General features: G+C 49.8%; 1 protein-coding gene across 2 annotated transcripts; it reads left to right on the top strand.

Annotated features, from left to right (window-relative positions):
* Window positions 1–468: 468 nt before the first annotated feature.
* On the top strand, window positions 469–13,447 carry LOC138516926 (G-protein coupled receptor 151-like). Of its 2 annotated transcripts, none has more exons than XM_069632390.1 (2): window positions 469–3,340; window positions 3,413–13,447. In XM_069632390.1, exon 1 carries the CDS (start codon window positions 469–471, stop codon window positions 1,666–1,668), a length of 1,200 nt encoding a protein of 399 aa, XP_069488491.1. In that variant the 3' UTR covers window positions 1,669–3,340; window positions 3,413–13,447. The 2 variants fall into 2 exon arrangements, with proteins under 2 accessions (XP_069488491.1, XP_069488490.1); XM_069632389.1 differs by having other exon boundaries at window positions 469–9,600; window positions 9,633–13,447.
* The last annotated feature ends 312 nt before the right edge of the window (window positions 13,448–13,759 follow it).

Genomic DNA, 13,759 nt, shown 5'->3' with positions numbered 1-13,759 from the left:
TGGGGCTGGAAGCAGGCTCCCCCTGTCCCTAACTCTTACCCCTCCTCTGAAGCCACCCCGGCCTCTTAGAGACCCTGAAGCCCCTTCTGGGGCTGGAAGCAGGCTCCCCCTGTCCCTAACTCTTACCCCTCCTCTCAAGCAGAGTGTCCATTGGATTCTGGGGCTGAGACTCATGGATGGACCTCGAAATGTTCTGCTGATGGAGCTGCCCAGATAATATTGAGCTCTTGGGTCTCAAGTGGCCTCTCTGGACGTCTGGATGGGTCTGTGAGTCTTTGGAATAGCCTGTATTCCCCGTCACCTCACAGGAAACCGCTGGCCGTCAGTTGGGGGGTTCAGGCCAGCATCGAAGTGAAGCGTACCCCAGACAGCTGGAGGGAGGGGGGAGCAGCGTCTGTGTCCAGCTTCTGCTTGTCTCGTTGGTCTCCAGCTCCAGGGCTTTCTGAACCTCAAAAGACAACGAGAGACATGGGGGAGCAGCACTTTCGGGCCATGAACAGCTCGCAGGCCATCTTCTTCGCCGGGGGCGCGCAGTCTCCCTCGGAGGCCCCCGTGGAACTGACTGTTGTCCTGCCCCTGCTCCTGGCCACCATCTGCCTGGTGGGGCTCGGGGGCAACCTGCTGGTGGTGGCCATCCTGGCGCATGACTTCAGGAGGGGCAAGGGCTCGGCGGTGAACGCGCTGGTGGTCCATCTCTGTGCCACCGACCTCCTGCTCGTCTGCTTCTGCATCCCCTTCAGGGTGGTCACCTATGCCAGGCACTCCTGGGTCCTGGGGGCCTTTGTGTGCCGCACCACAGACTGGTTCCTGCACAGCTGCTGGGTGGCCAAGAGCTTCACCTTGGCTGCCATTGGGCAGGCCCGCTACCGGCACGTGGTCACCCCGCCCAAGCTTCTGAGCCTGGACACCAGGCAGCTGGTGGGAGTCCTCCTCTTCATCTGGTCCTTGGCCATTGTGATGCCTCTTCCTCACCTGCTCTTCACCCGGATCCAGGAGAGCCAGGGGGCCACCTTCTGCGTCTTCCAAGTCCCCCCCAATGCCTTGAACTTCATGGACGTCTTCAGCAAGCTGTACCCGCTGCTGGCCTACGTGCTGCCCATGTGCTTCTCCTTCTGCTGCTACATGAGGGCCATGCGGCACCGGAAGGAGCGCCGGCCCCGCGCGCCCAGCCCGCGCCACCTCAGCCGCAAGCTCACCTCCATGCTCATGAGCGTGAGTCTGGCCTTCGAGGCCATGTGGCTCCCCGAGTGGGTGGTCTGGGTGTGGGCCCGACACAGCGCCTTCGAGGGCCAGAAGCCCCCCGCAGCCTTCACGGTGCTGGCCCAGGTGGTCATGTTCCTCAACTGCACCCTGAACCCGGGGGTCTTCATGGCGGTGTCCGACGAGTTCCGCCAGGGCTTCCGGGACATCTGGCTGATGGTCAAGTGCCAGGCCTGCCTGAAAGTGCTGCGCCCAGGGTCTGGGCTGAACGGGGGGGAGGTGGCCACCAGCACCGTCCAGTCCCTGCAGGACCTGCACAGCGCGGCCAAGGCGGAGCCCACGGAGGTGGACAGACTCAAGGAGGACGTGATCCTGCCAGATGTGGAGCACTTCTGGCAGGACCGACGGAACACCACCGCCGGGGAGGAGAATGACCCCACCCCGTGGGAGCACCAGGACAGGCCGTGAACCCTGAGAAGGACCCCACCCCGTGGACCAGCCGTGAGGCCTGCATGCTCTGTGTGCGCCCTGGGGTGGCAGGGCAGGGACCCTGAGGTGGCACATGAAGTGTCTGATGCAGGAGCACAAATGAACACGTCTACAGATCTTTTGGCATCCCGTGTCCTGCCCCCACTACGTGTATTCAGCGCATGGATGCCACCCTTTACCTGGGCACATCGCCCTGCATCCCACGCACATGACAGGGCACACACACATTGCAAGCCAGTGGCGCACTGGGATTGCAGCTGTACAATGGGGGTGTGTTGGTAAGCCTCGGAAGGCGGCCTTAGTTTGTACAAATCTACAATCAGCGAGATGGCGAATGCTGCCCGCGGGGGCTGTGTGGGAGGGCAGGGGGGCAGCACCCCCCTTCTGCAGCGTGATCCGCTATTACTCGTGGTGAGCCTCTTGCCCGCGCATGGCACCGGCTTGGTTATAAGGTGGCACAGATGCCCGCGCATGGCACCAGCTTGGGTATAAGGAGGCACAGATGCCCGCGCGTTGCCACCGGCTTGGGTATAAGGTGGCACAGATGCCCGCGCATGGCACCGGCTTGGGTATAAGGTGGCACAGATGCCCATGCATGTCACCGGCTTGGGTATAAGGAGGCACAGATGCCCGCGCATGGCGCCAGCTTGGGTATAAGGTGGCACAGATGCCCATGCATGGCACCGGCTTGGGTATAAGGTGGCACAGATGCCCGCACATGGCACCGGCTTGGGTATAAGGTGGCATAGATGCGCATGCCACCGGCTTGGGTATAAGGTGGCACAGAGGCCCAAGAATGCCAACAGCTTGGCTATAAGGTGGCACAGATGCCCGCACATGGCACCGGCTTGGGTATAAGGTGGCATAGATGCGCATGGCACCAGCTTGGGTATAAGGTGGCACAGATGCCCGCGCATGGCACCAGCTTGGGAATAAGGTGGCACAGATGCCCGCGCGTGGCCACCGGCTTGTTAATAAGGTGGCACAGATGCCCACGCTTGGCACCAGCTTGGGTATAAGGTGGCACAGATGCCCATGCATGGCACCGGCTTGGGTATAAGGTGGCACAGATGCCCGCGCATGGCACCGGCTTGGGTATAAGGAGGCACAGATGCCCGCGCATGCCACCGGCTTGGGTATAAGGTGGCACAGAGGCCCGCGCATGCCACCGGCTTGGCTATAAGGTGGCACAGATGCCCGCGTGCTTTGCGTTCCATGGGGTGTTTGCTATTCGGTAACTTGTGGCCTAGTAACTTGAGAATGTATTCTTGGTAAGTGTGGTGAACTTGTCATCTCAAAGGTGTTTGGTTTTATACGTGTTCTTCCCGTTTAAGGGATAGATTAGTTCATAATGGAAACAATATATTACACATACATTCTAATCCCTCGTCAGTGTCAGTGTCGCCCGCTAACGGTGCTCTCAGTAATCCTCGAATTGATAGTTTAAGAATGTACCTGTGGACTGTGAGATGTCCTGACTCCCTCCCCTCGGCCGCGGTCTCACACTGTCCCTTATACTCTGGCTGCTGTCTGACACTCTCTTTCCATTATACTCTGGCCGCTGTCTCACACTCTCCTTCCATTATACTCTGGCTGCTGTCTCACACTCTCTTTCATTTTTACTCTGGCTGCTGACTCACACTCTCTTTCAGTTATAATCTTGCTACTGCCTAACACTTTCTGCCCAGTTATACTCTGGCTGCTGTCTCAAACTCTCTTTCAGTTATACTCTGGCTGCTGTCTGACACTGTCTTTCTATTATATTCCAGCAGCTGTCGCACACTCTCTTTCAGTTATACTCTGGCTGCTGTCTCACACTCTCTTTCCATTATACTTTGGCTGCTGACTGACACCCTCTTTCCATTATAATCTGGCTGCTGTCTGACACTCTCTTTCCATTATACTCCGGCTACTGTCTCACACTCTCTTTCAGTTATACTCTGGCTGCTGTCTGACACTCTCTTTCCATTATACTCCGGCCACGGTCTCACACTGTCTTTTCATTATATTCCAGCCACTGTCTCACCCTCTCCTTCCATTGTAATCTGGCTGCTGTCTCACGCTCTCTTTCCATTATACTCTGGCTGCTGTCTGATACACTCTTTCCATTATACCCCTGCCACTCTCTCACATTCTCTTTCCATTATACTCCGGCTGATGTCTCACACTGTATTTCCATTATACTCCAGCCGCTGTCTCACACTCTCAGTTATACTCTGGCTGCTGTCTCACACTCTCCTTCCATTATACTCTTGCTGCTGTCTGACACTCTCTTTCCCATATGCTCCGGCTGCTGCCTGACAGTCCCTTTACATTATACTCTGGCTGCTGTCTGACACTCTCTTTCCATTACACTTCGGCTGCTGTCTCACACTCTCTTTCCATTGTACTTCGGCCATGTTCTCACACTCTCAGTTATACTCTGGCTGCTGTCGACACTCTCTTTCCATTATACTGTGGCCGCTGTCTCACACTCTCTTTCAGTTATAGTCTGGCTGCAGTCTGACACTCTCTTTCCATTATACTCTGGCTGGTGTCTGACACCAATCTCTTTCCATAATACTCCAGGTACTGTCTGACACACTCTTTCCATCATACTCCGGCCGCTGTCTCACACTCTCTTTCCATTATACTTCTGAGGTGTTGTCACACTCTCTTTCCATTATAGTCAGGCTGCTGTCTCACACTCTCTTTCAGTTATACTCTGGCTGCTGTCTCACACTCTCCTTCTGTTATATTCTGGCTGCTGTCTGACACTCTCTTTCTATTATGCTCCGGCCGCTGTATCACACGCTCTTTCCATTATACTCTGGCTGCTGTCTGACACTCTCTTTCCATTATCCTCTGGCTGCTGTCTCACACTCTCTTTCCATTACACTTCAGAGGCGTTCTCACACTTTCTTTCCATTATACTCTGGCCGCTGTTTCACACTCTCTTTCAGTTATACTTGGGATGCTGTCTGACACTCTCTTTCAGTATACTCTGGCTGCTGTCTGACACTCTCTTTCCATTATTCTGTGGCTGCTGTCTTACGCTCTCTTTCCATTACACTTTGGCCACTTTCTCACACTCTCTTTCCATAATACTTTGGCTGCTATCTCACACTCTATTTCCTTTTTGCTCTGGCCAATGTCTCACACACTCAGTTATAATACGGCCGCTGTCTCACACTCTCATTTATACTCTGGCTGCTGTCTGACACTCTCTTTCCATTATTCTGTGGCTGCTGTCTCACACTCTCTTTCCATTATACTCTGGATACTGTCTCACACTCTCTTTCAGTTGTACTCCGGCCGCTGTCTCACACTCTCAGTTATACTCTGGCTGCTGTCTCACTATCTCAGTTATACTCTGGCTGCTGTCTGACACTATCTTTCCATTATACTCCGGCTGCTATCTCACACTCTCATTCAGTCATACTCTGGCTGCAGTCTGACACTCTCTTTCCATTATACGTCCTCTGTATTGTTGCTGTCTCACTATCTCAGTTATACCCTGGCTGCTGTCTGACACTCTCCTTCCATTATAGTCCGGCCGCTGTCTCACACTCTCTTTCAGTTATACTCCGGCCGCCGTCTCACGCTCTCTTTCCGTGATGCTCCATGGAGAACCTGTAGTCCCTCATTCGTGACGACGTTGATGAGCAGTTTATTCCCCCGGGAGCTCTGGCAACCACCCCGGTGTTTCTGCAGCCTGAGCATCTCGGCAGTAAATACCCCTCTCTCTGGAAAGTTCTTGACTGCCCCCCTGGGCCAGGTAGAGCACTAGAAACAGGACACGTTCTAAAGCATGGGGCGTGCACGGGTGTGAAGAAAGGGCCTTTCCAGCTGTGAGTCCGAGTGACTGCCAAGCTTCGATGCCCCCTTCCAGAGGCACAGGGCGAGGCGAGCCTTCCTGTGGGAGATCAGGCCCTACTTACACATACTTTGCGGGGTGCTGTATGCATGGGGGAGGTTGGCTTAGGAACCCCAAGCGAAGGACATTAGTAGTGTTCTATAGCTTAGCACTGGTTCAAACTTTCACAAGCGTATTCCAACCACATGCACATATCAGACATGTTCGGATCTTTTGGGATCACCCCTCCCTCGACTTTATCTATGTAGGGGTTTTACTCTTTAAAAAGTATCATTTTGATGAGTCCTTTAGGGTTAATGCCCTTCCCTCTATTAGAAGTAACTCCAATAAAAAATAAAAGATAACTAGGCCGCTGAAAGTCTGGGACATCACACGCCACGCCTGGTGTTTTTGGTGCTGACTCCCGTGATCCCTCACGTGACTATGCTGACTAGGGCAGCTGGATGATATACTGCAAAACCTCTGAGTGCCAACGGTGTCAGGCCCCTGTCCAGCGCAGACAGCACCGGTGACCTCCAGTGGCCCGGCGCCTTGCCCCCTGTAAGCCTCAAATGGCGTTGCACAGTCTAGGTTCCTCTATAAGAAATGAGTCAGCAAGATGTCTCGGACTACAAATCCCAGGATCCCTCACGTTGCGCAATGCTGGCTAGGCTGATGGGAGTTTAAGTCCAAAACATCTGGAGAATCAAAGGTTGGAGGCTCTTCTTTAAGCTAAAGTGTATGTCGCAAGTTAGTGACGTCACTTTGCGCAATGTTGGCTAGGCTGATGGGAGTTTAAGTCCAAAACATCTGGAGAATCAAAGGTTGGAGGCGCTTCTTTAAGATAAAGTGTATGTCGCAAGTTAGTGACGTCCGTTCCATGCGCCCGCTCTTCAGAAACACGCAGATATATCAATTTCCGCTGTGGGCGGATAATTTTGAATAAACACAGTTCCACAACACCACAATGGGTTCTACTATGAAACACCCCTGGCAACCCATGGCGCATTCAAGTTTGCCAGTGAAGTGGCATAGAAACAATTTTAACTTACTAAATTTAAACATGTATTGTTTAAAGATGTACAAACATGTATTGCCCAGTAGAAACGTGGGTAAAAAGACACTGTACTGTGAATTCCAAAAGGGATACTAGGAGCCCGATTCATGGAATATTTGTCCAGTTCAAAGTGAATTTGCACCGCCGAAAAATGACTTTTCCCTGTCGTGTCGTCAGTGCAAAGTCACTTTTCAGCAGATCAAAGTTACTTTGAACTGGGCAAATATTCCATGAATCGGGCCCTATAAGTTAATAATACTGGATTCCTGCATAGTGCTTCCAGGCAACAACCAGCTTCTAAGCACTGCATTGAGATGTGTAATAATGATCCCATGTTGAATGGCACTCGATTTATCGGTATCACTACATATTATCCCCACCAAAAATATCACCATATACATGGTCGTCTGGAAAGGCCATAGGCAATATTTTTGGGGAGGATCATTTTGGCGGGTTTTGGGAGTGGGTGTTGCAGGGGTGTCCCCCGCTCCTTTAAAAAGAATGCAGGGGTGTCCCTCGCAGGTTCCATGCGTTAATATTGTCGCAAAAATATGGCGATATTTTTGTATGGCGATATTTTTGCGGGGATATTAACACATGGAAGTGATTTATTGAGCTTGGAAGGATGAAAGGCTGAGTCAGACCTGTCTTGGGGACTTGTCAAGCGCCGGCTACACTCAGATACCAATGCTTTGCTCCTGGATCCAGCCACCGTGCAACACAGGGCTGCGTATGTGCGCTTGCTTTTCTGCATGCACACTGGGAACGTGTCTGTGTCATGCCAGACACCAGTTCATTCTGAAGTTGTGTCTTTTTATATCTATGCTTGACTGTGCGAACCACAATTGACAGTCACCTGGCCAGTGGTCTGGGCTGCTGATCCGTTGCCATGGAAAGTTAGTGCCCCTCGTCCTTTGTCCAGTGGTAGGGGAGTTTTGACATCACTAATATATTGTCAGAGTAATGCCAATTGCTGGCCAATCAGAAGTCGTTGATTTGCTTTGAAGGCTCTTACAAGGTCAGTGCAGTTCTTTGCAGCCTGAAACTTTGAAGATATTGCTGCTGTCGGTGGCCTCTCAATGACCTTAAAGGACCTTACATGTTTGCCTGGAGAGTTATGTTTCAAATGGTCAGAAGGCCAGAGGGCAGCATGACACATGTGGAAGCGGGCAGTGAGGGCTCTAGTCCATGACGAGGCAAGGGGACTGTGCCATCACACACCCCAATACCAAACAGGGTGACAGCAGCCGCCTGCAGATGCTTCTACTGTCTACATGTGTCCCCCCAGACATACATACAGACATACATGTTCAGAGAGCACACCTGTGACATTCTGGGAGTGGCTTCATTTATCACGGTAACTCTAGGCCGGCCACGTTTGCTGTGAAGCGTTTTATGAAAGGATTGGCTCCTTCCTTGAATCCCACACTAGAAGGCTTTGTGTAGCGCTTCGTTCCAGGTGTGCTCCACTTAAGAACAGGTGCCCTGCCGGGTTCCTTTGACAGTGGAATATGCACAAATGTCATAAGCAAGTGCTCTGCTCGCTGAGCTATCCTGCTGGCCTTCGCATGTCAATATTATGGTCCGATGACATGAAGTGCAGGGTCACCTACTTGCTGTGCGTGTGTGTAGTGCAGAGGTTAGAGACTGAGGCACTTGGCGTTTAATATTCGGACTGCACATTGGAACAGTGGGGACAGGCCATACATCCACGTTTATTTTTTATTTAAACAGATAACAGTTCAACTTGATAGAGAAAACACCGGCCTGCATCACAGAATACATGACCTGGTTGCGGTTCGCCAGAGGTTTTGCACTATGGCTTCCCGTCTACTATGCTGGCTAGGGATGATGGGAGTTGTAGTCCAACGCATCGGGAAAGCCATACGTGGCCGACCCTTGTAAGGCAGAAGGTCGGGAGGCTTCATGGCGTTGGCATGCGAAGTCCTCATGGGCGTTTTGGCATTCTTAAATCGCCAGCGGATGTTCACAGGTTCACACGGCATCTGGGATCTTAACCGGAATACCTTCAGGTTACTTTGAACAATCAATTGTTTCACTCTTGATCCTTGGGAGAGCCTGATGAGTAAGGGCATTGTATCAGTAAAATGACCAGATCCCGGATGAGAAGGTAAGGAGAGCACAGCACAGGTGCCTGTGTGCACCCGGCAGATCTGGTCAAGCCTAGGGGGGCCCTCTCACAGCCGCCATGGGCGACCTCCCTATGGTCTGTTGTTTAGCGTTGCCCAACTGCCTGTGTCAATGCTTCCGGCCTCCATCCTTATTGCTTGCGATGTGAGATCATCTCAGATGGCAACAAGTGGAACTTTGCACCTTTGCATCAGAATACTTGGAATGAAGGGCAGTATTTCAAAATAACAAATGTGCTTGCGCCTCTGGAATCCTTGAAAACAGGAGGGTCCCATGAAGCGCGTTGACAGAGCAATACGCCAGGTCTGTTGCAACATCGGACTCATGTATTCTGATGGCAGCTATGTGCCTCTGTGACTGCCGCAGGGTGTAGAATCACCTACGCTGTCACTGCCGCAGGATGTAGATCCCCTACTCTGTGACTGCCGCAGGGTGTAAATACCCTACTCTGTGACTGCCGCAGGGTGTAGATTCTCCTACTCTGTGACTGCTGCAGGGTGTAGGGTCTTGTATTCTGTTACTGCCGCAGGGTGTAGATCCCCTACTCTGTGACTGCCGCAGGGTGTAGATACTCTACTCTGTGACTGCCGCAGGGTGTAGGTCTCCTACTCTGTGACTGCCGCAGAGTGTAGATTATCCTTCTCTGTGACTGCTGCAGGGGGTATATTCTCCTACTCTACTACTCTGTGACTGCCGCAGGGTGTAAATACCCTACTCTGTGACTGCCGCAGGGTGTAGATTCTCCTACTCTGTGACTGCTGCAGGGTGTAGGGTCTCCTATTCTGTGACTGCCGCAGGGTGTAGATCCCCTACTCTGTGACTGCCGCAGGGTGTAGATACCCTACTCTGTGACTGCCGCAGGGTGTAGGTCTCCTACTCTGTGACTGCCACAGGGTGTAGATTATCCTACTCTGTGACTGCTGCAGGGGGTATATTCTCCTACTATACTACTCTGTGACTGCCGCAGGGGGTAGATTCTCCTACTCTGTGACTGTCACAGGGTGTAGATTCTCCTACACTCCTATTATGTGACTGCTGCAGGGTATAGTTTCTCCTACTATGTGACTGCCGCAGGGTGTAGATTAGTCTACTCTGTGACTGCCGTGGGGTGTAGATTCTCCCACTCTGTGACTGCCCCGCATGGTGTAGATTCTCCTACTCTGTGACTGACGCCGGGTGTAGATTCTCCTACTCTGTGACTGCCGCAGGGTGTAGGTCTCCTACTCTGTGACTGCCGCAGGGTGTAGATTATCCTACTCTGTGACTGCTGCAGGGGGTATATTCTCCTACTCTACTACTCGGTGACTGCCGCAGGGGGTAGACTCTCCTACTCTGTGACTGTCACAGGGTGTAGATTCTCCTACACTTCTATTATGTGACTGCTGCAGGGTGTAGATTCTCCAACTCTGTGACTGCCGCAGGGGGTATATTCTCCTACTCTACTACTCTGTGACTGCCGCAGGGGGTAGACTCTCCTACTCTGTGACTGTCACAGGGTGTAGATTCTCCTACACTCCTATTATGTGACTGCTGCAGGGTGTAGATTCTCCAACTCTGTGACTGCCGCAGAGGGTAGATTCTCCTACTCTACTACTCTGTGACTGCTGCAGGGTGTAGATTCTCCAACTCTGTGACTGCCGCAGAGGGTAGATTCTCCTACTCTGTGACTGCCGCAGGGGGTAGATTCTCCTACTCTGTGACTGTCACAGGGTGTAGATTCTCCTACACTCCTATTATTTGACTGCTGCAGGGTATAGTTTCTCCTACTATGTGACTGCCGCAGGGTGTAGATTAGTCTACTCTGTGACTGCCGTGGGGTGTAGATTCTCCCACTCTGTGACTGCCCCGCATGGTGTAGATTCTCCTACTCCATGACTGTCGCCGGGTGTAGATTCTCCTACTATGTGACTGCCGCAGGGTGTAGGTTAGTCTACTCTGTGACTGCCGTGGGGTGTGGATTCTCCCACTCTCTGACTGCCCCGCATGGTGTAGATTCTCCCACTCTGTGACTGCCCCGCATGGTGTAGATTCTCCTACTCCGTGACTGACGCCGGGTGTAGATTCTCCTACTATGTGACTGCCGCAGGGTGTAGGTTAGTCTACTCTGTGACTGCCGTGGGGTGTGGATTCTCCCACTCTCTGACTGCCCCGCATGGTGTAGATTCTCCCACTGTCTGACTGCCCCGCATGGTGTAGATTCTCCCACTGTCTGACTGCCCCGCATGGTGTAGATTCTCCTAGTCTGTGACTGCTGCAGGGTGTAGATCTCCTACTCTGTGTATATGGCCTGCGTGCGGGCGATGTTCTCAAAGGTCACCGTGACTTGAAGATCCTGTTCTACGCTGGCCAAAGTGGTGGAAGGAGCGCATGGGACCTGCCCAGTACCGTTGAAGGTGCAGAGCTGTATATAAACAGTGTGTTCAGCATTTTGGGGGCGTGGGGGGCAGTGTAGCAAAACCTTCCTACTGCCCGAGACACAGAAACCGTAAGAGTGTATAAAAGGAAGGTTGCATCTCAAGTTTCTGGACCATCAGACTCGCTTTGATGTGAATTGTCCCGGGAGGATGGCTCAGTGGCAACGTGCTCGCCTTGGAAGCAAGACGACATGAAGCAACGCTTGGGTATTTAAGCGCGTTAGAAATACGCAAAAAAAAACTATTCCTGTTCTGTAACGTGTGAGCGCTTTCAGAGTGCAAATAAATAAAAACAATGAATACATTAATACGCCATAGTCCTTAAACAAAGAGAGGTCTAATATATGGTATCACCTTTGAAGAATTTGGAATAGTATGAAAAAACAATAATGAGAATGATATGAAAATTACGATCCCAAGAAACAAATATAAACAACTATTCTTGGGAGAACACATATGCACACAGCAGCGTCGTTAGACGGGCACGTGCCTGTGTGAGCTGGCCTAGTGACACGTGCGCGCTTCAACGTCTATGTGTATGTCCTTGGGTGATTGACAGGTGGCCAGACTGGCAGAGACGGCTATGCACCTGTAGGCACCTGTGTGAGCTGCTGGCCTATCGACACATGCAGACAGCGATCTCTACACACATCGCTGAGCGGGTTGATGCTTTGTTAGGTTAGTAACAGTGAAACACGTGCGAGTACTGCATTTAATATCACTAGGTCCTGGCGGATAGGGTAAACCACTGGACAGAAACATCTGCTCGGATCCCAAGTCTGTGGGTGAGGACAGCACAGCGAAAATGACCTATTCGAACAAAAACATCCTTCAGCCAGTTTCGACGTTAGGACTTGTTTCTTTCATGCAATGACTGTGGAACCACAGCCTGCATGTCGGACAGGTTTTATTTACGTCTCGACCCATTTTGGCATTCAAGCCCCAACAGTTTTAAATAAAACATATCTTGGAATGATGTAAAAAGACCGAGTGTTTGCTCTCAGACAAATATCATTGCCTTATTCATCAGCTAGGCAGCACATCAGCATTTCAGAACAGGACACATGGGGACATACATGCCCTTGCCAGCAACAGGTCCTCCGTTTCCAGTGTGTGGACATTTTTCCATTTTACTTATTTGGTTGCATTTTGGAATGTGTGGTGACAGCAACTTGAATACGTGTACTTTTTTTTTTCTCCTGCTTTCCTACATAATCAATAGGGCAGAAGTTCTGTGTGTTGTCTACAGCCCCATTTCTGTGGCTATTGCATGTAATTTACATAGAATACAATAAAACATGATGTCTTGAGTGGCTGAGCCTTAACAGATGTAATGTTTCCTTCAGTACGAAAAAGGAAAGACTAAGCCAACATAACCCAGTAAATTAATCAGAAACCGGTTAATAGTGAGCATTCTTAAATAAATGACATATAATATCCATAGTAAAGAAGCACTTGAAATCATCGAAATACATCCTTCGTATAAATTATGTAGCCGCGTATATAAAACATAGAAATTAATTCTATTTTCTGTCACCACATACTCAAAAAAGTAACCAAATTAGCAAATGTAAACAATTTAAATATAGGTTCTCTTTCATACCGATAGGGGCAAGTCAATTGAGTCTTTCAATCCAAAAGGTTCCTCATTAGGAAGAGTCTGTTTGCTTTATCACAAACTCTGAATGGTTTTTTGACAACTTCAAAATCGAGAAATGAATTTTTGAGATTTGATATTATAAAGAGTTGAAGTTTTTAGCAACTGAAGTTTTCACGTTTTATCTTCTAATATTAGACTTTTGCTGCAACAAATTGAAACTTTGCAAATAGTTTGGGTCATATAATGTATGCCGCCCTGGCATCTTATGATGCAAATAATGTTTTCAGTATCACAAGTTCCAAAGTCTTTAAGTCATATATGTTGTCAAGTTGTTGGTTGTATACTGTAATTTTGGAGCAATTATTGTAGGAAAGTACCAGTTATCGGGACACTTAATTGGTTTGTGTCCATCATTACAGTAAGTCTTTAGAATTTCTGGATCCCGGATTAGTAAAAGCAGAGCATTTTGGAAAAAAAAAATCCTTTAGTTAATCATCATGTTAGAAGATGTTCCACTTATCCTGCATGATTTGTCTTATTATTGAACCTTTAGCAGAATATGTCAAGATTTAAAGCACTTACAGCTGATCCTTTGGTGATACTAGTTTGGTGACTAATCCATCCCAATAAAGAAAATCATTATTGTTGAACTTTTGCGAACATTTCTAAGATGTATTTGTTATTTTTGATGGAACTTTACTTTGTATTTGATATTTAACTTACCTAATGTTCTCATTAATTGGCTATATGGTAAACAAGTACTTGTGGCTGTGGGGTCTAAATGCATGTATGACAATACATGATTGCAATCTGTTGGCTTGGTGTATGAGAAGGTCCTGAAATGAATGTGTATCTTCTATTTGTATTGACACATCCCAACAATGAAGTGTGGGAGCGTCCCATGAAAAATTATATCGCTGATTGTGTTTAGATAGAGGAAGAATTAGTCAAGTTCTTCCTGTTTATCTACCCAGATGCCCAAAACCTAATCAACATAGCAAACCAACTTTTTC

Source organism: Ambystoma mexicanum, chromosome 6q, assembly GCF_040938575.1.
Source record: "Ambystoma mexicanum isolate Mex_15411 chromosome 6q, UKY_AmexF1_1, whole genome shotgun sequence".
Lineage (NCBI taxonomy): Eukaryota > Metazoa > Chordata > Amphibia > Caudata > Ambystomatidae > Ambystoma > Ambystoma mexicanum.
The sequence above is the reverse complement of the archived record's forward strand: the minus strand, read 5'-3'. Positions and strand labels throughout refer to the sequence as shown.

Bases quoted from the DNA above. Each gene is read 5' to 3' on its own strand.
- LOC138516926 (XM_069632390.1), top strand. From the start codon at position 469: ATGGGGGAGCAGCACTTTCGGGCCATGAACAGCTCGCAGGCCATCTTC.